Source organism: Carcharhinus amblyrhynchos, chromosome 8 (genome assembly GCF_965287045.1).
Source record: "Carcharhinus amblyrhynchos chromosome 8, sCarAmb.v2.hapA, whole genome shotgun sequence".
Taxonomy (NCBI): domain Eukaryota; kingdom Metazoa; phylum Chordata; class Chondrichthyes; order Carcharhiniformes; family Carcharhinidae; genus Carcharhinus; species Carcharhinus amblyrhynchos.
In genome coordinates, this window is record NC_137331.1 from 71,602,445 (window position 1) to 71,623,671 (window position 21,227).

The 21,227-nt window shown below is 42.7% G+C and overlaps 2 protein-coding genes across 6 annotated transcripts in view; one reads left to right on the forward strand and one right to left on the reverse strand.

Annotated features, from left to right (window-relative positions):
• Nucleotides 1-745: 745 nt before the first annotated feature.
• On the forward strand, nucleotides 746-2,155 carry cebpd (CCAAT enhancer binding protein delta). The gene is given in 2 exon segments (XM_080194943.1): nucleotides 746-838; nucleotides 840-2,155. Coding segments are annotated over 2 exon segments (1,029 nt in total). The 3' UTR covers nucleotides 1,776-2,155.
• A 3,917-nt stretch (nucleotides 2,156-6,072) lies between these two features.
• The window catches only part of spidr (scaffold protein involved in DNA repair), a 304,782-nt gene continuing 289,627 nt past the window's right edge, over nucleotides 6,073-21,227 (reverse strand). For 4 of the 5 annotated variants that reach the window (XM_080194248.1, XM_080194245.1, XM_080194244.1 and 1 more), the window contains 4 exons: nucleotides 20,099-20,192; nucleotides 17,837-17,951; nucleotides 12,035-12,088; nucleotides 6,073-6,353 (listed from right to left, as the gene is read on the reverse strand). In XM_080194248.1, the coding sequence (XP_080050374.1) occupies nucleotides 6,234-6,353; nucleotides 12,035-12,088; nucleotides 17,837-17,951; nucleotides 20,099-20,192 (383 nt within the window). In that variant the 3' untranslated portion in view covers nucleotides 6,073-6,233. Of the gene's footprint in view, nucleotides 7,370-12,034; nucleotides 12,089-17,836; nucleotides 17,952-20,098; nucleotides 20,193-21,227 lie in introns of all 5 variants that reach the window. The other variant, XM_080194246.1, reaches the window with a different exon arrangement.

A 21,227-nucleotide genomic window follows, 5' to 3' on the forward strand; every position in this document is an offset into this window, starting at 1 on the left:
CCATCAGAATAGTCAATGGCGGATTCACTCCCTCAACTTAATGTTGATGCCGTAAATGTAACTTCGCCACTGAAACTGCAGTCTAAAATACTGCATTGTTTACAAAACCTTCACATGATGGCATTATATTTCTTGAATTACACATTCAGGCAAAATAAATAAATGTTTCGATCGTTCCACTTTCTTGGTGCCGCTGAGGAGGGCGTTGAAGTTTGCAGAACAAGTTATCTAACCAGGGGACTGAATGAGAAAAACAGAAAGTCCACTGGGAACTGGCTTCTCTTAATAGCACATATCACATGATTACTCCACCAAAAAAAGGAAAGCACCACAAATTCTGCTGTTTGTCCTGTACATACCTGCATTACATGGTCATTATGCCAACGCTTTTGCGTCGATTCACTGCCAAAGCGCACCGCTTAATTTTCAACTTTGGAGTTTTAATTTCGTCAATATTCAAACTGCTTAGGGTTTTCACGTTAATATAATGATTTGTGTGTGTAAATGTGAAGGGCCTAGAGGTGACAGTGAGATATCAGCAACAGTAACTGCCATCATTTTACTCCCAGTCTAACAACCATTGTCCGCTCGAGCGGCTGCCAAACGAACAGGTTGGGCGGGGCCCGCAGGGAATGGGCAGGGCACTAGTATGGGGGCGGGGCCTGTCGGGAATGGGCGGGCTGTAGTGAAGGGGCATGTTCCATAATAACCCCGCCCCGTTTCACGCAGATCAGACCTTGAATGAATGACGTGCACAGGCGATGTGTATAAAGCGGTGCCAGCGGCGCGGGGCTGAGCAATAGCTCAGTGCAAACTCCGGCTGTTTGTTGCCTTGCTCACGTATTACCTACCCTATAAAGCCCGTGGCGGAGCCCTCCAGTAAGACCAGCCCCTTCATGAGTAACCTGTACAACTTGGATTCACGCTGCGTCTCGCCATGTTTCCCCATGTTTTCCCTCGAACCGGCTAATTTCTACGAGGGAGTCAGCGGCGGAACTAAGCCGAACCGGGGCATGTGCGAGGAAAGGGCCAACCTGGCTGATTTGAACCCGGCAGGTGACATCTACGAGGACGAGACTGCCATCGATTTCAGCCCCTATGTGGTAGAGCCGGTATCGGGCACTCAGCTGGAGCTCTACAGTGACGACCTGTTGGCAGATCTGTTCGCCAACACCAACAAACCGGACAAATCTCAGCCCGAGTATGGCTATCTTCCCCCTGCAGCCAGCCAGATGATGACCTCCGCCACCGGTGTACCTGCCTCGACAGGTAACCATTCCGAAAGGGATCTTTTCGCTGCTCAACTGCAGAACAGCTACGATCAGCGCCTGGACTTGTCCAAAGTGGTGGTTAAGGAGGAAAGAGATGAAAACATGGAAACTTCACTGCACACTCAGATTGCAGCCTGCGCACAGACCACCGTGCACTTGCCCACAGGCCAGCCCACCCCTCCCACTAGCCCCGAGCCCAGCTCTACAAGTTCCCACGGCAGACCGGCACCTGGCAAGGAAAAAGTCAAGAAAACCATAGACCGGCAAAGCTCCGAGTACCGGCAGAGGAGAGAGAGAAATAACATCGCCGTGAGAAAGAGCAGAGATAAAGCCAAACAGCGTAACGTAGAGATGCAGCAGAAAATGATAGAACTCAATGCTGAGAACGATCGCTTGCATAAAAAAATCGAGCAGTTGTCGAGGGAACTTGCGATGATGAGGAACTTTTTTGATCAACAACCTAATGCAGCATCATTCCTCAGTGCAAATGCAGACTGTCGGTGACTGTTAAACAAAGCTTTAAAAAAACATTTAATAGACCCTGATACCTCAACCAAAGAATCAATAATTTTGTAGCAAGTACTGTGAACTTTAGAAATGCGTAGATTTTTCTAGCCTTGGGAGTTCTTAAACCCCTGAAACTTGTTGCAGACTGCCTTAAAAAAACTTTGCCATAGCAACATAGGCGGGACGTTCCTTAAATTATTTTTTTATAATTCTGATTTTCTATACTCAATGCATTAATGCAGCTAAGGTACATTTATATGCCACGATTATGAACTTTATATTTTTCATTTTAATCAATGTTGGTAGAGCATGATTGACGTTTGTTTTATATTAACTGTACGTTTTGAGAAGAATCATTAAATGCGTCAATATTTCTATTTGTGCTGTGTATTTGTTAAGTACCTATCATCGTAGGGTTGGGCAGAGCAAAACAAAAAGGTGAATGGAAAATTTTCAGATGGTACGATATCATCCGCCGTGCTGAGTCATACTGTGATTGAGAAAGCACGTGAACACGCAACTCTCACCTAATTCCAGCTTTTTAAAAAACTTATTGACCACTTGCCATATGAATGTACTAACAAAGTTCAAGCCTTACCGAAGCTACATTTCCGATTTTCATTAGGTACCTGAAAACTTTTTGTACATTATAAAATTCCGAACTACGGGTTGTTTATGTCATTCAGGAAACAATTTGTAAAATCGCTTTTAAGTGTCACTATAAGGTTTCACGAGTTAGTCTAGTGCCTTTCACTAAACATTGCTGACAGACGAGCTGCAATTCACCCTCTGATCTGACGTAGTGTGAACGTTTGATTTTTTTCAGGTAAGTAATGACAATATTGACATACCAATATATTATTAAGAATAATTACTTTGTTTTAAATCCAAGCATAGACAAAAGTTAACAGCACCTTACACATCAAGATGTTTACATAGTGAGCTTCCAATAGTTCACACAATTAATACTCAAGGGTCTGACATCCTCTGGTGATCTGGCCTCAACATAAAGTCCTCTAAATGTTAAGAACTTCCACTATATCTAGGACTGTATGATATATTTAGGTTACTCTGTTTATGGTGTTCGGATTAATCTTAAAAGTTGATGACTTGGTTCTGCAAAATGTAACCGGAAGTGCAGGGAAGGCAATTTAAGCATTAGAAATTTAAAAAGACAGCTGTTTATTGTCGCAAAGACAAGTTGTGTAAATTAGTGATACATTCACGTGGAAAGGAAATTTGTTGGGAATATGATTTAAGATACCAAGAAGCATTTTCAGATTCAGCATTAAAACACGCTCTTCAGTTTATTTGGTAGTGTCACAAGTAGGCTTACACTAATACAATGAAGTTACTGTGAAAATGCCCTAGTCACTACATTCCAGTGCCTGTTTGGGTACGCTGAAAAATAATTTAGCACAGGCAATGTGCCAGAGCTCTTGCATTCTTGGAGCTGGAGTTACTTTTGAGGTAACACTTTTTCCTAATTTTCACATGACCTTGCAATACTACTTATGATCACGAAGAAGTAGAATAAGTTGTCAAGCTCGTTTTGTATCAATCCTCATGAAGCTAGAAGAAAGATTTCCCTGGTCTGGATTTGAATCTAGGTCAAAAGTGAAAGGCTAAAGTATAATCTACTGTGCCAACAATGACCTACAATAATTTATAACCTAGAACACTTGTGAAATGAAACAAATGGCTCCTGAGAATTTTGCACACAACAAATTACACTTGTGTGGAAAAAAAATTCAAGCATAACAACAGAACCGTTTTTGGATACTTGTGTCTCTATAATATCAATGACCTGCCTCGGTTCACCTACTGCTAAATTCTCATTTGTGCACTAAGCGTCCTCCAGGTCTGATTATTCCAATGTTCTGGCTGGCCTATTTTGCACCTTTCATAAGTACATAAGAAATAGGAGCAGGAGTAGGCCATCTAGCCCTTCGAGCCTGCTCCGCCATTCAATAAGATCATGGCTGATCTGAAGTGGATCAGCTCCACTTTCCCGCTTTCTTCCCCTAACCCTTAATTCCCCTGTCTATCAGAAACCTATCTACCTGTGACTTAAATATACTCAGCAAGGTAGGCGCCATCACTTCAACAGGCAGAGAATTCCAGAGATTCACCACCCTTTTGAGTGAAGAAGTTCCTCCTCAACTCCGATCTAAACTGCACCCCCCCCCCTATCTTGAGACTGTGCCCTCTAGTCCTGCTATCCTTTCTAAGCGGGAAGAATCTATCTGCCTCTACCCTATCTATCCCCTTCATTATCTTATATGTCTCTATAAGATCCCCCCCTCAGCCTTCTAAACTCCAACGAGTACAGACCCAGTCTATTCAGTCTCTCTTCATAGGCTAACTCCCTCATCTCTGGTATCAGCCTAGTGAACCTTCTCTGCACTCCCTCCAAGGCCAATATATCCTTCCCCAAGTGCGGCGACCAAAATTGCACATTGTACTCCAGCTGCAGCCTCACCAGTACCCTGTACAGTTGCAACAAGACCTCCCCACTTTTATATTCTATCCCCCTTGCTATAAAGGCCAACATTCCGTTCGCCTTCTTGATCACCTGCTGCACCTGCAGACTGGGTTTTTGCGACTCGTGCACAAGGACCCCCAGGTCCCTCTGCACCGTAGCATGCTGCAGCTTTTCACCTTTTAAATAATAATCCCTCCTACTATTATTTCTGCCAAAGTGGATAACCTCACACTTGCTAACATTATACTCCATCTGCCAGGTCCTTGCCCACTCGCTCAGCCAATCCAGATCTCTCTGCAGACTTTCCACACCCTTCATGCAATTTGCTTTTCCATTCATCTTCGTGTCATCAGCAAATTTCGTCACCCTACACTCAGCCCCCTCCTCCAGATCATCTATGTAAATGGTAAACAGTTGAGGCCCCAGCACCGATCCCTGTGGCACTCCACTAGTCCCCAACTGCCAACCAGAATAGCACCCATTGATTGCAACTTTCATAAACTTGCTCATCCAAAACTCTGCTTCCATAATTCTAACTCCCACCAAGTCCCATGAACCCATCTTCCCCTGTGCTCCCTCACCTACATTGGCTGCCAGATTCATTAACACGTTTGTAAAATCATCCTCGTGTCCATTGAACCCTTTTGCCCATTCTGCTGTGTATGACTTCATATGCAAGTAAGATTGTTATCAGGAGCTCAAGGCACCAATATCATTAACTGCATCCAGAATCATCTCTAGCCTTCTCAACTTTGTCCTTCCTCTGGACTCAGATATGCTAAGATGAGAGAGAGGTCGATGAGGTGCAATTCTTCCTCACTTAATCCATTTTGTGATCTCAAAGAACTTTTAACACAGTAGCCAAATAAGCTAGAATGAAGCAGTCCTTTTAAGCATGGTAGCACAATGGTTAGCATTGCTGCCTTAGAATGCCAGAGACCCAGGTTCAATTCCCAGCTTGGATCACTGTGCAGAATCTGCACATTCTTCCCATATCTGCATGGGTTTCCTCCCATAGTCTGGAAGATGTGCTGATTAGGTGCATTAACCATGCTAAATTCTCCCTCAGTGTATTTGAACAGGCGCCAGAACGTGGCGATTAGGGGATTTGCGCAGTAACTTCATTGCAGTGTTAATGTAAGCCTACTTGTGACACTAATAAATAAACTTAAAACGTTAAAATAAAATCTAGGTAAGAGGTCCAATGTATTTTAGTACATTAATGCACTAACAATACAGTCTTAGGGCATGAGTTCTGCTCCTGTGGTTATTTTGACTGATGGGGTAGATTAAAACAAGTATCAGATCAATGTGCTGCTTTAACCTGTCCCATCATACAATGATGTGGAGATGCATTGGACTGGAGTAAGCACAGTAAGAAGTGTTAACACAAGTCCTCACTCACCTGATGAAGGAGCTTGAGACTCTGAAAGCTGGTGCTGCCAAATAAACCTATTGGACTTTAACCTGGTGTTGTGAGACTTCTTACATCATGCAATAGCAGACTAAGACTGAGGGTAGGTCCTGTGTTTTTCAGTTTCTTTCTTAATTGGGTATAGCCAGAATTGAAGGAGATTTAGGAAATAATTTATAGGAAAAAAATGGTATTGATTCTTCCTTGACACCACTGTTTTCAGATGGAAACGAACATTTTATACCTTTTAGTTTATCTATCAAATAGCTAAGATTCAGAGCAAAATAAAAAGACTGGTGCTTTTGAAATATGTTTTACTAATATAGTTTTGTTTCATTATTTTTAAATTCTCAAAGTTAGAAATATACATTTTTAAATAACTCGACACACCAGTGTTCCAAAATAGTTATTTTAATTACCACACATCATTTGTAAATATTTAATGCAACAATTATTTCACATTTATGATAAAATTTCAAAAATACAGTTTTGTAAGCAGCACTGTTAACAACAATCACTGACAGTCAAGAACTTCACTTTTGCTGAGGCTGGGTTATCATGATAGCAGCCTGATTTCTTCTAGTCCAATCCAGCTTGCTGGCTGATTCGATACTGAGCGGACATAGCAGCTGAGTGGCCCCAAGTCCTGGCCAAGTACACCATCTATCTCATAGCCCTGGCGCGGTAGTCATATAATAAAATAAACATTGTAAAGAACATTCTGTATCCAAAAGATAAGTTATTAAAGTAGAACATATTCATAGATAAATAAATGAAAACTTTATGTGCCATTTCATACAAATGCATATGTGGGTACATGAATATTTTCACAGTGCTATAATTTAAAATCATATTTTACTAGCTTACATTTTTATGAAATATCCTTTATATTTAAAATTAATTATTCAACAATATAATAAAACACAAATTCCTTGAAATAGCCACACTACCACATACTACAGGCATATGCAGACTATCACTAGTCTTTTCCAAAAGATCTGAAAAATCATAATTTTTCACTATAGGACTTCCTAATAATTACAGAATAAATTTGATTCATTCAAAAACCCAGATAATGTAACACGCTGTTACATGTAGGATTTCTCTAGCCTCCCCGTAGCATGTTTCATGCAGTGGGAGACAGCATGCCGTTTGCCAGCAGCAGGACCTTCTGGCCTTGGTGCTGTCAACTGGATTTTCCATTGATGGCACCTTGAGCCACTGGGAAACCCATGGATGGGGGTGTGCCATCAGCGGGACCAGAAAATCCCACCCAGCTGGAGAATTCCGGCCTAAGCCTTAATTTCTTACAAAAATCTACATTTTTAGAGTCAATTGAACCTACGAGGGAATGAGCTATCTTAGATCTGGTGTTATTTAACAAGGCAGGTAGAATTAGGGATCTTCTAGTGAGGGATCCTCTTGGGACGAGTGATCATAGTATGGTTGAACTTTTGATGCAGATGGAGGATGAGAAAGTAGGGTCCCGAACCTGTGTCCTCTGTTTGAACAGAAGGGAGTACGATAGAATGCGAGCAGAATTGGCGAATGTAGATTGGGGGCACAGATTGGTTGGTAGGATGGCTGAGGAACAGTGGAGGATTTTTAAGGAGATCTTTTTCGGTACTCAGCAGAAATATATTCCGATGGTAAAGAAGGAATGTAGGAGAAGGGACAACCAGCTGTGGTTATCTAAGGAAATAAAGGAGAGTATTAAATTAAAAGCTGATGCGTTCAGAGTGGCAAAAAGTAGTGGGCAATTAGAAGATTGGGGAAAATTTAAAAATCAACAAAGAATGACTAAGAAGGTGATTAAAAAAAGGAAAGATAGACTATGAAGCTAAACCAGCACTAAATATAAAAAAGGACAGTAAAAGTTTTTACAAATATATAAAGAAGAGAAGGCTGGCTAGAGTGAATGTTGGACCCTTAGAGGATGAGAGGGGGGGATTTAGCGGTGGAAGATGAGGAAATGGCTGAGGCTTTAAATAAATTTTTTGCCTTGGTCTTCACAGAGGAGGACACAAATAGTTTGCTGGATCTTAAGGATAGGATGGTAGGAGTTGAGGGCCTGAATGCGATTACTGTCACTACAGAGGTAGTGCTTGGTAGACTAATGGGACTGAAGGTGGACAAGTCCCCAGGACTGGATGGAATGCATCCCAGGGTTCTGAAAGAAATGGCAGAGGTGATACTGGATGCCTTAGTAATTATTTACCAAAATTCGCTGGATTCTGGGTAAGTGCCAGAAGATTGGAAAACGGCTAATGTTATGTCGCTGTCTAAAAAAGGTAGCAGACAAAAGGCAGGGAATTATAGGCCGGTTAGTTTAACGTCTGTAGTTGGAAAAATGCTAGAATCCGTCATCAAAGAAGAAATAGCGAGGCACCTAGAAAAGAATGGTTTGATTGAGCAGACGCAGCACAGATTTGTTAAGGGGAAGTCGTGTTTGACGACTTTACTGGATCTCCACGAGGATATGACTAGTGCGGTTGGCAGAGGGGGACCGGTGGATGTGGTGTTTTTAGATTTCCAAAAGGCGTTTGATAAGGTGCCTCATAAAAGGCTGCTACAGAAGGTTAGGGTGCACAGGGTTGTGGGTAAGGTGTTAGCGTGGACAGACGATTGGCTGTCTAATAGGAAGCAGAGAGTTGGTATCAATGGGTGCTATTCTGGTTGGCGGTTGGTGACTAGTGGAGTGCCGCAGGGATCAGTGCTGGGGCCTCAATGTTTACCATTTATATAGATGATCTGGAGGAGGGGCTGAGCGTAGGGTGACGAAATTTGCTGATGACACGAAGATGAGTGGAAAAGCAAATTGCGTGGAGGGTGTGGAAAGTTTGCAGAGGGATCTGGACAGGCTAAGCGAGTGGGCAAGGATCTGGCAGATGGAGTATGTTAGCAAGTGTGAGGTTATCCACTTTGGCAGAAATAATAGTAGGAGGGATTATTATTTAAAAGCGAAAAGCTGCAGCATGCTATGGTGCAGAGGGACCTGGAGGTCCTTGTGCACGAGTCGCAAAACCCAGTCTGCAGGTGCAGCAGGTGATCAAGAAGGCAAATGGAATGTTGGCCTTTATAGCGAGGGGGATAGAATATAACAGCGGGGAGGTCTGCTGCAACTGTACAGGGTACTGGTGAGGCCGCAGCTGGAGTACTGTGTGCAGTTTTGGTCGCCGCACTTGCGGAAGGATATATTGGCCTTGGAGGGAGTGCAGAGGAGGTTCACTAGGCTGATACGGAGATGAGGGGGTTGGACTATGAAGAGAGACTAAATAGACTGGGTCTGTACTCATTGGAGTTTAGAAGGATGCGGGGGGATCTTATAGAGACGTATAAGATAATGAAGGGAATGGATAGGGTAGAGGTAGAAAGATTCTTCCCGCTTAGAAAGGATAGCAGGACTAGAGGACACAGCCTCAAGATAAAGGGGGAGGCAGTTTAGATCAGAGTTGAGGAGGAACTTCTTCACTCAAAGGGTGGTGAATCTCTGGAATTCTCTGCCCGTTGAAGTGGTGGAGGCTACTTCGCTAAACATAGTTAAGTCACGGGTAGATAGGTTTTTGATAGACAGGGGAATTAAGGGTTATGGGGAGAAAGCGGGAAAGTGGAACTGATCCACTTCAGATCAGCCATGATCTTATTGAATGGCGAGGCAGGCTCGAAGGGCTAGATGGCCTACTCCTGCGTTCTTAATATCTTACGTTCTTAATTGCGGAAAACAAAGCAGAAAGCTGAATCCAGAGTGCCATTCTGTGGACTAAAATATACCCCAGAGTTTGAAATCTACCAGTCTGAACAATTTAATTAATTGATTGGTTGTTATAATACTTACTGGTTTATAACTACATGCACTTCAGCTGTGGGACATTCACATTCAGGGAATGATCTCTTGCATACCCAATCACCAATTAAGAGTGGCAGTGAGAGGGAGATAGGAATTTAAAAAGTGCTGTTGGTTTTTATAACCATAATACTAAACATCAAGAAGCAATACAGACAGAAGGTAATAACAAAGTAAAAGTTAGGCATTTTGCCAAATGCAAAAATAATAAAATAAAAGTCATTGTGCCACTTATCTACTGAATAGAATCTTCCCCATTTGCAGTCCTCAGTACATAGATGTTACATTCTGATATTCAGGGTCAAAGAGGCTATAACCTGTTATCTCCAGCTGGCTTGATTTCCCAACACCTGAACAATCAGTAGGGAATACAACCCTGACAAGCTATTTACCATTTATATAGATGATCTGGAGGAGGGAACCGAGTGCAGGGTGTCGAAATTTGCTGATGACACCAAGATTGGGGGAAAGGCAAATTGTGCGGAGGGTGTGGAGAGTCTGCAGAAGGATCTAGATAGGCTGGGCGAATGGGCCAGGAAATGGCAAATGGAATTTAATGTTGGCAAGTGTGAGGTGGTCCACTTTGGTAGGAAGAATGGTAGGAAGGACTATTACTTACGTGGCGAAAAACTGCAGCAGGCGACGGTGCAGAGGGACCTCGGGGTCCTTGTGCATGAGTCGCAAAAACCCAGCTTGCAGGTGCAGCAGGTGGTCAGGAAGGCGAATGGGATGCTGGCCTTCATAGCGAGGGGGATTGAATATAAAAGTAGGGAGGTCTTGCTGCAGCTGTATAGGGCATTGGTGAGGCCGCAGCTGGAGTACTGTGTGCAGTTTTGGGCGCCGTACTTACGCAAGGATATTTTGGCCCTGGAGGGAGTGCAAAGGAGGTTTACTAGGCTGATACCGGAGTTGAGGGGATTGAGCTATGAGGAGAGGCTGAATAAACTAGGCTTGTACTCGTTAGAGTTTAGAAGAATGAGGGGAGATCTCATTGAGACGTATAAGATGATGAATGGGATGGATAGGATAGAGGTGGAGAGACTCTTCCCGCTCAAAAAAGACAGTAGGACTAGGGGGCACAGCCTCAAGATAAAGGGGAGGCGGTTTAGAACGGAGTTGAGGAGGAACTTCTTCACTCAAAGGGTGGTGAATCTCTGGAATTCTCTGCCCGTTGAAGTGGTGGAGGCTGCCTCGCTAAATATTTTTAAGAAGCAGGTTGATGGGTTCTTGATAAGAGAGGGGATTAAGGGTTATGGGGAGAGGGCGGGAAAGTGGAACTGAGCCACGACAGATCAGCCATGATCTTATTGAATGGTGGGGCAGGCTCGAAGGGCTAGATGGCCTACTCCTGCTCCTATTTCTTATGTTCTTATGTTCTTATTACAGTTTGGTCTGCAGCCATATAACTTTCTGTGGATGTTAATGGACTAAGGGTGAGAAGTCCATCCCACAAGGGAGGAAGTCCCAGCTTAAAGAGCTGCCAGCCATCTGTAAGTCCCAGCGATGCCAAGTGATGGCTGCTTCTGGGACCACAGCTGCTCCCTGAAAAACAGGAGTTACTGGATACTGGACAAGAACATAAGAACATAAGAAATAGGAGCAGGAGTAGACAGAGCATATAAAGCACAGACAGTTTAGAGATTACTGATTAGAATGCGAATCTTTACACCTAACCTGCAGTAAAGTTCTGTCTGAGGCCAGAACTCTCCATTCACCTGACGAAGAGGCAGTCCCCTCGAAAGCTTGTGAGTATTATCAAATAAATCGGTTGGACTAAAACCTGGTGTTGTCAGACTTTTTACTGTGTTTACGCCAGTCCAACGCCGGCATTCCCACATCACAAGTCCTGGGTGTCAGTGGCCTCTGTGAGGGGAATGAGGTGCTTGAGGGGCTTGACTTCAGAAGCTTAATGGAGGGTTAAAGGGAGGTTTGGCACTGGAAGGAAGGTGCGCATGATGGGCACAGGGATTCACCCTTGCCTGACATCAGCCTGCAGAGTAAAGCTGCCAGGTTACCTGCTTGGCCTGGGGTTCCCTCTTCCACAAGTAAAATAGCAGTGGAAAATTAATTGGCCACATGAAGGCTTCAATAGGTGTAAGGGTACGATAGCTACCTAATGACTCCAGTGCACCCCTTAAAATGGGAGACTGGTCAGGGGTGAGCAAGTAGGCAGCCATCAGCCATATGACTTATTTTATGAGACCCTGGCCTTTACTGGTGGGGACCATAAAGTTCCAACTCATATATTAACATGCAATCCAAGTGCTGCAACATATTAAATATTAAAATATTAAACATGCAGCCTATCAAGAGTAACTAGGATCATTCTAGTTTGTGAAATTGAAAAATGCCACTTCTGGAAAAGAGAATTAAATAATGAGTGGAATCTCTGAATTTCTACCATTTTAAAATGGTTGAATGCAGACACTTCAATATACAGCTAATTTTCACATAGTGGCTTTCCAAAGAAATTAACGTTTGCCAACTTCAAATTATACACAATACTAACTTACCCCTTCATCTTTGGAGCAACACAGCAGAAGAGATGAAATGCTTTGTTCTAGAAGCTGTAATGGGAAATAAAAGGTCAGAAACAAAATATAGTCAGATTCCTACGGGATTCAAGTGTATCCCATAAAGAAAAAAATTACCACATCTCCAGTGGCACTAATTGGATTATTTTCATAGCTGATGCAACTTCATTCATATATTCTGATCTTTTGCGTCTCAATTTACTTCACCCAACAAAATAGATCCCATTGTAACACTAATAATATATAGGTACATTTTCCAGAATTTAGCTTAATGGGGCGGCACCGCGGTAGAGTGGTTAGCACTGCTGCCTTACAGCACCAGAGACCCGGGTTCGATCCCGGCTTGGGTCTCTGCTTGTGTGGAGTTTGCATGTTCTTCCCATGTTTGTGTAGGTTTCCTCCCACAGTCCAAAGATATGCAGGTTAGTTGGATTGGCCATGGTAAATTGCCCCTTAATATCAGGGGTAGATGCATGGGGCTATGGGGATAGGCCTAGATGGGATTGTGGTCGGTGCAGACTCAATGGGCCGCATGGCCTCCTTTTGCACTACTGGATTCTTTGATTCTATGATTAATTCAACATATATAATTTTTATGCCAAACAACAACCTGAATCAACAGTTAGAATTCCCATTCCATTCCTGGATTCCAAGGTTAAATCATATGGGACCCAGGGTGAGGTATCTAAATGGATACAAAATTGGCTTCTTCACAAAAGCCAGAGGGTGTTGTAGAGTTGTTTTTCAAACTGGAGGCCTGTGACCAGCGGTGTGCCTCAGGAATCAGTGCTGGTTCCACTGTTATTTGTCATTTACATTAATGATTTGGATGAGAATATAGGAGGCATGGTTAGTAAGTTTGCAGAAAACACCAAGATTGGTGGCATAGTGGACAGTGAAGAAAGTTATCTCCAATTGCAACGGGATCTTGATCAATTGGGCCAGTGGGCTGACAAATGGCAAATGGACTTTGATTTAGAAAAATGCGAGGTGATGCATTTTGGTAGATTGAAGTAGGGCAGGACTTATTCAATTAATGGTAGGGTATTGGGGAGAGTTACAGAACAAAGAGATCTAGAGGTGCATGTTCATAGCTCCTTGAAAGTGGAGTCACGGGTGGACAGAGTGGTGAAGAAGGCATTTGGCATGCCTGGTTTCATCAGTCAGAACACTGAATACAGGAGTTGGGACGTTTTGTTGAAGTTGTACAAGACATTGATAAGGTCACACTTGGAATACTGTGTGCAATTCTGGTCACCCTTTTATAGAAAAAATATTATTAAACTAGAAAGAGTGCAGAAAAGATTTATTAGGATGCTACTGGGACTTGATGGATTGAGTTATAAGGAAAGACTGAACATACTGGGACATGTTTCTCTGGAGCGTAGAAGGCTGAGGGGTGATCTTATAGAGGTCTATAAAATAATGAGGTGCGTAGATAAGGTAGACAGTCAATATCTTTTCCCAAAGGTAGGGGGCATAGGTTTAACGCAAGAGGGGAGAGATACAAAAGTGTCCAGAGGGGCAATTTTTTCACACAGAGCATGGTGAGTGTCTGGAACAAGCTGCCAGAGGTAGTAGTAGAGGCGGGTTCAATTTTGACTTTTAAAAAGCATTTAGATAGTTACATGGGTAAGATGGGTGTAGAGGGATACGGGCCAAATGCGGGCAACTGGGATTAGCTTAGTGGTTTTAAAAAAGGACAGCATGGACAAGTTGGGCCAAAGAGCCTGTTTCCATGCTGTAAACCTCTATGACTCTATGAAAGGCATGGGCAGAGTGGTTAGTCAAAAGCTTTTTCCCAGGGTGGAAGAGTCAATTACTAGGGGGCATAGGTTTAAGGTGCAAGAGGCAAGGTTTAAAGGAGATGTGTGAGGCAGATTTTTTACACAGAGAGAGTCGTGGGTGCCTGGAACTCGTTGCTGGGGGAGGTACTGGAAGCAGATACGGTAGTGACTTTTAAAGAGTGTCTTGACAAATACATGAATAGGATAGGAATAGATACCCTGAAAGGGTAGGGGGTTTTAGTTAAGTCGGGCAGCATGGTCAGTGCAGGCTTGGAGGGCCGAAGGGCCTGTTTCTGTGCTGTAATTTCCTTTGTTCCTTGTTCTTATATCTTTGGCAAAGTTTGATTTTCTATTTGTTTCTGAATATTTAAAATTCTACTGAACATACCATTCTAATTATTATTTTTGATGTTCAAAATTTCCTCATTCACTTTCTTCACTATTACATTCCATGTACAAATAGGCACCAAGGCATATGACTCATAGAACTTCAACTGGTTGGCTCAATAATTCAGCAGGCAAGTTTTCAATGCATGGTTACTGTTTCAAAGGTTCTGCATTTTAATTCCAGATTTAACTCATCAAGACATATCAGAGAGTGGTTGGGGTGTGGAATGGACTGCCTGCTGTGATAGTGGAGTCCGACACTTTGGGAACTTTCAAGTGATTATTGGGTAGGCAATGGAGCACACCAGAATAATAGGGAGTGGGACAGCTTGATCTTGGTTTCGGACAAAGCTCAGCACAATATTGAGGGCCAAAGAGCCTGTACTGTGCTGTACTGTTCTATGTTCTGTATACTATCTTCTAATTGTATCTTCAATGACTGAGTATAGCAGCTTCTTGGTTGAGCTACTAAGTAGGGCAGGCCAAGTTACCAAATTGTTTGAAGTGGAAAGAAATTTGACAATGAAAGTTTGTGTGTTAAGCAATACTTCCTATTGGCCCATTTTAAAAATTCATTTTTATCAGATGTGGGCGTTGCTGGCTGGACCTCAAGGAGGTGGTGGTGAGCTGCCTTCTTGAACTGCTGCAGTCCCTAAGGTGTAGAAAAACTGACAGTGTTATTAGGAAGGGAGTTCCAGAATTTTGACCCAGTGACAATGAAGAAACAGTGCTATATTTGCAAGTCAGAATGGTGACTGACTTGAAGAGAAAACTGCAGGTGGTGGTGTTTCCAGTATCTGCTGCTCTTATCCCTCTAGATATTAGTGGTCCTAAGGAACCTTGGTGAGTTCCTGCAGTGCATACTGTAGATGGTACACATGGCTTGCACTGTTCTGTCAATAGTGGAGGCATTGAATATTTGTGGAAGGGGTAGCAATCAAGTGGGCTGCTTTGTCCTGGATGGTGTCGAGCTTATTGGAGTGTTGTTGGAGCTGCACTCATCCAGTCAAGTGGAGAATATTCTATTTCGTTTCTGATTCTTGCCTTGCAGATAATGGACAGACTTTGGGGAGTCAGGACTGAGTTACTCACCAAATAATTCCTAGCCTTTGACCTAATCTGGTATTCACAATATTTATATGGGTAGTCACAATATTTATATGGGTAGTCCAGTTCAGTTTCTGGTCACTGGTAACCCCCAAAATGGTTATAGGATTCCTGCAGTGCAGAAAGAGGCCATTCGGCCCATCAAGTCTGCATTCACTCTCCGAAAGAGCAACCACCCCGCCCATCTGTCACCCTATGCATTTACCACAGCTAATCCACCTAAGGAGCAAATGGTTAGATGCTCTCTTGTTGGAGATGATCATTGCCTGGTACTTGTGGAGAGTGAATGTCACTTGCCACTTGTCAGTCCAAGCCTGAATATTGTCCGGGTCTTGCTGCATTTGGACATGGGCTGCTTCAATATCTGAGGAGTTGCAAATGTTACTGAACATTGTTCAGTCATCAGCAAACATCCCCACTTCTGACCTTATCATGGAAGGGAGGTCAGATGAAGCAATTAAAGATGATTGGGCCTAGGTGATTCCCGAAGGAACTCCTTCAGTGGTATCCTGGTATAGAGCTGCAATTAAAATGCTTACAAGTAATACTGTCCCAACTGAATACACATCATAACTCTTGAAAAAAAGAGGGTCCAGGATTATCCCACCCTGTGAACTGAAGCAAATCAATTGAGCGGGGATGGAAAAATAGTCCAGACAAGAGGTAACTTGGAAGATCTTGATAGAAATAGATTAACTTTAAAAAGATAACTTTCAAGTTAGTCTAAAATATGATTGTTTTACTTAGAAAGATGCATGTCAAGATAGCCAGTTCTAATATCATAATCTCAAACTGAATTTTATGCAACCTATTTCTGATCAAATCAATGTTCTATTCTAAAATTGCATTAGAGTAGGCATTAAGCACTGAGTAGAAAACATAAATTTTTAAATAAAAAATTCCTACCTATAATTTCCACATTTAATTTCCCTTTACGAGTTGCTTACTATTAAGTAATCCCTTCAGTGAAGAGGTGGAATGATCTTGTCTTCCATTATTACTACTCTAATCAGTCAGCGGATTTCCCTTCTTTGTCCCAGAGAGAAGCATTACATTGCAATAAGATGCTTCATAAAACATTTTACGAAGAACTGATCAACTGTCTTAAATATCCCACTGGTTCATTAATGTCCTTAGAGAAGGAACTGTTCTGTCCTTATTCAGTCCGGCGTACATGTGACTCCAGACACATAGCAATGTGGTTTACTCCCGTGATAACCTCCAAGACTTATATGGGGAATTCCCTTTTGGACTCATGGAATATGAGTTTCCGTGGTAAAAGGCAATTACCTAATCAGGTGGAACCCATATCCCGAGCCCTTGGTAAGACAGTCCCCTCAGCGGGTCCAGTGTTCTACTGTCCCGGATGGGACTTCTCTTCATGTTCCACAGGGTTGTGGTTTCACTTTTGCTTTGATGAATAAAACATTGTTCGTTTCTAGTTGGCTTCCTGGGTTATTACTACTCCTAACCGCCCTCTGAAATGGGTTAGCAAAACACTCAATTCAAGGGCAATTATGGATGGGCAACAAAATCTGACCTTGTCCATGATGCCCATATACCATGAAAACATAAGAACATAAGAAATAGGAGCAGGAGTAGGCCATCTAGCCCTTCGAGCCTGCCCCGCCATTCAATAAGATCATGGCTGATCTGTCGCTGCTCAGTTCCACATTCCTGCCCTCTCCCAATAACCCTTAATCCCCTTGCCTATCAAAAACCTATCAACCCGCGTCTTAAAAATATTTAGCAAGGCAGCCTCCACCACTTCAACGGGCAGAGAATTCCAGAGATTCACCACCCTTTGAGTGAAGAAGTTCCTCCTCAACTCCGTTCTAAACCGCCCCCCTTTTATCTTGAGGCTGTGCCCCCTAGTCCTACTGTCTTTTTTGAGCGGGAAGAGTCTCTCCACCTCTATCCTATCCATCCCATTCATTATCTTATACGTCTCAATGAGATCTCCCCTCATTCTTCTAAACTCTAACGAGTACAAGCCCAGTTTATTCAGCCTCTCCTCATAGCTCAACCCCCTCAACTCCGGTATCAGCCTAGTAAATCTCCTCTGCACTCCCTCCAAGGCCAAAATATCTTTGCGCAGGTGCGGCACCCAAAACTGCACACAGTACTCCAGCTGCGGCCTCACCAATGCCCTATACAGCTGCAGCAAGACCTCCCTACTTTTATATTCAATCCCCCTCGCTATGAAGGCCAGCATCCCATTCGCCTTCCTGACCACCTGCTGCACCTGCAAGCTGGGTTTTTGCGACTCATGCACAAGGAAGAAACCTTGCATCCAGTCATGACACTGAACTTCACAACTTCGAACTTTTAACCACGTTTTCAGCTTCTGTAGACTCCAGCAGGGAAAAATAGTGAACAACAAACTGTATTTTTTAAATATTGAAATGAAACAATCATTTAATATAACATTTAAGTACTGAAATGTATGATGTTACTCTCAATGGATCATTTGGGATCTAGAACATTGAATAATTCTTACCTTGATTTTGACAGTACTGTGGGGCAGGACTGGATATTGCAGAAATACTTCCAATTGCATTTTTGTAAGGGGTGTCATCACAGATTGGGCACATTGGCGGCAGTAAAATGATTCACTGTAATATGAACAATATGAGTTTTCAGATATACAAATAAGATATTTGAATACAGTATAATAGCAATCTTGGAATAATGTATTGATTTCTAGGTTTTTTTTAAATTTCGGGGGAAGCACAGTACCTGAATGATGAGACAAGGGGAGGAAATGAAAATTTGGATATTAAAACTGGAAGGAACCTGTGTTATCATCACCAGTCTCAGACTAGTCTAGCTCAGCTGTTACCTTGTTCAGAGCTCCCTGCAAAGTCCTTGGGCACCAGACTACATGTCTATTCAGTATTTGGATTGTAAAGAGTCAGTGTTAGCTGAGGGGTGGCCAGGTTCTGCAGGTCTCAGTGACTTGGCGGGGAGTGCAGGTCCTGTGCACCCAATGAGCCAGCTCTTGGATGAAATGAGATGATTTGATTTGATTTATTATTGTTACATGTATTAGCATAGAGTAAAAAGCATTGTTCCTTGCACTATATATACAAAGCATACTATTCACGGAGAAGAAAAAAAGTGTGTAGAACATGGTGTTACCGTCATAGCTAGGGTGTAGAAAAAGATCAACTTAATATAAGATAGGTCCTTTCAAAAGTCTGATGTCAGCAGGGAAAAAACTGTCTTTGAGTCGGTTGATACGTGATCTTAGACTTTTGTATCTTTTTCCTGACAGAAGATGGTGGAAGACAGTATGTTCATAGTGGGTGGGATCCTTGATTATGCAGGCTGCTTTTCTGAGGCAGCGGGAAGTGTAGACAGAGTCAATGAATGGGAGGCTGGTTTATGCGATGGACTGGGCTTTGTTCATAACCCTTTGCGGTTTTGGACAGAGCAGGAGCCATACCAAGCTGTGATAAAATCTGAAAGAATGCTTTCTATGGTGCATCTTTAAAAGTTGGTGAGGGTCGTAGCTGACATGCCAAATTTCCTTAGCCTTCTGGAAAAGTAGAGGGGCGCTAGTGGGCTTTCTTAACCATAGTGTCGGCATAAAGGGACCAGGACAGGTTGTTGGTGCTCTGGACACATAGAAACTCAGCGGTCTCCAAACTCCAATCTGGATGTGGCCCGTGGGCTGTAGTTTGGAGACCCCTGCTCTAGACCAGTTCCATTTCATCTCTGTTGATGTAGACAGGGCATGTCCTTCATGCTCCCTGAAGTCGGTGACTATCTCCTTCATTTTACTGACACTGAGGGAGGGATTATTGTCTCGCACCAGTTCACCAGATTCTCTCTTTCCTGTACTCTGTCTCATCATTGTTTGAGATCCGGCCCATTAGACTGTTGTGATCAGCAAACCTGAAAATCGAGTTGGGGGAGAAAGTGAATGTGGATATTTCCAGCAAACTCATGCAGCCAGAGATGCTGGTGGGCCTGGCCCAACCATCAGCAGATGCTCTCACTCCTTCTAACATTATCTCATCTTTCATTCAAAGATGCATCACAAAAAGCCACTCATGGAGACAGAGAGAGGGAAAAAGAGGCAGCATTGCCTGATTAATTAGAGTCTAAGGCACTCAAAAGGGAGCAAGTTCAAATTAAGCTATGGAAAAAATATCTAAGTTCTCTTTAATCTGCAGTCCGTTTCTGTGACTTCTCCCTGGATGAGGAGAAATAATCAATGTGACTGCATCCCTGGTTGATGGGGTCCTTAATAACTACAGTGATGGATGCAACTTTTTGGGTGGTTTGATGCAAGGGTGAGTGCGCCAGAATGACAGTGGCCACCGCACACTTGCACGCTTCACAGCAGTTGGGAACCACTGCTGGAGAGATCATGATTGGGAAGGTGATGTCAAATAAGCACTCATGAGCTGTAATCCATTTGGTAGATGAGACACAGTGTGGCCATGGTGCACCAGCAGTGGAGGAAATGGATGCTCAAGGTGGTGAATAGGATGCAAATAAAGCAGGCTGCTTTTTCCTGGATGGTGTTGAGTTTCTTAAGAAGTTCTGAAGAAACACCATTTCAACTCAAAATGTTAGCCCAGTTTCTCCTTCCACATTTCGTATTTTCATTTTAGACCTCACATCTGCAGTATCATATTTTGATATGCTCAAAGTAGTAACAAGACAGAAATATTAAATAAAGGTGGTGCCATTTCCCTTTTAAATAACTATTACTTGACATGTGTTTGCCACAGTTTTTTTGTGTACTGACCCTTCCCCACGCTTCTTTTCCAGTTTTTCATTTTCACATCTGTTGCAAACAAGCCATGAAAATGCAGTGGTCTCATCAACACCAACAACAGTCCCTGGTAAATGAAAAAACATTCTGTAATATGTATGCCATTAAATCAAAGTGAACAGATATCTTAACAAAAGTGAACATATAAATTTAAAAAATGTAATTTGTAACATTTCTAAACTTTTAACATTTGCAATTATGCATTGATCCCCTGTGACACAATTCATAGATAAAACTACAAATAATATAGTAGTAATGCACTGCAGAAAGACTACAATGACATCTTGCAAATAGCTGTATATGTTCTAGCTGCAATACCATCCACCACCATCCAATTGCTGATTGTCCATTAAACCAAGCACTGGAGGCATTGCAACTTGCTGAGATAGACTGCTAGTACAGAATGGCAGTGCTGTTCATTTGTTGCAAAGGAGCTGGGACCTGAAGTCAGATTTTACACTGAGCTGCAGAAACAAGGCAGCCAGGATCTATCTAAGGGTACCCCTTGTAGCTTTCAATAGGCTGACAATACCTTCTCGAATATTCCTAATTGGGAAGATGGCCCTGTTTTATACTGAACCATTCAAGCAAATTGTGAGCAAAATGGCTGTAAAAGGATTTACAAAATTAAATGGACAGGTAAGAATCATAGGCTCATAGAATCCCTATAGTGCAAAAGGAGGCCATTTGGCCCATCCACTCTGCAGTGACTCTCTGACAAGAGCATCTTATCCAGGCTCACTCCCTGTCCTATCCCTTTAACCCCACATATTTTGTTGGCTAATCCTCTAATCAGAACTCTCCACTCACCTGACGAAAGGGCAAACCCCAAAAGCTTGTGGGTCTACTTGTTGGACTTTAGCCTGGTGTTGTGAGGCTTCTTACTGTGTAATCCAATAATATACATATCTTGGGACACTAAAGGGCAATTTAGCATGGCCAATCAATCTAACCTGCACATCTTTGCACACAGCAAATAGAATACAACGTGGAGAGCTATCACCATTTTGGTTTTCAGATATACCTGGATGTTTAGTACACAAATAAAAGTTAACATGCAGGTACAGCAAATAATTATGACAAATTGGCATGTAAGAGTAAA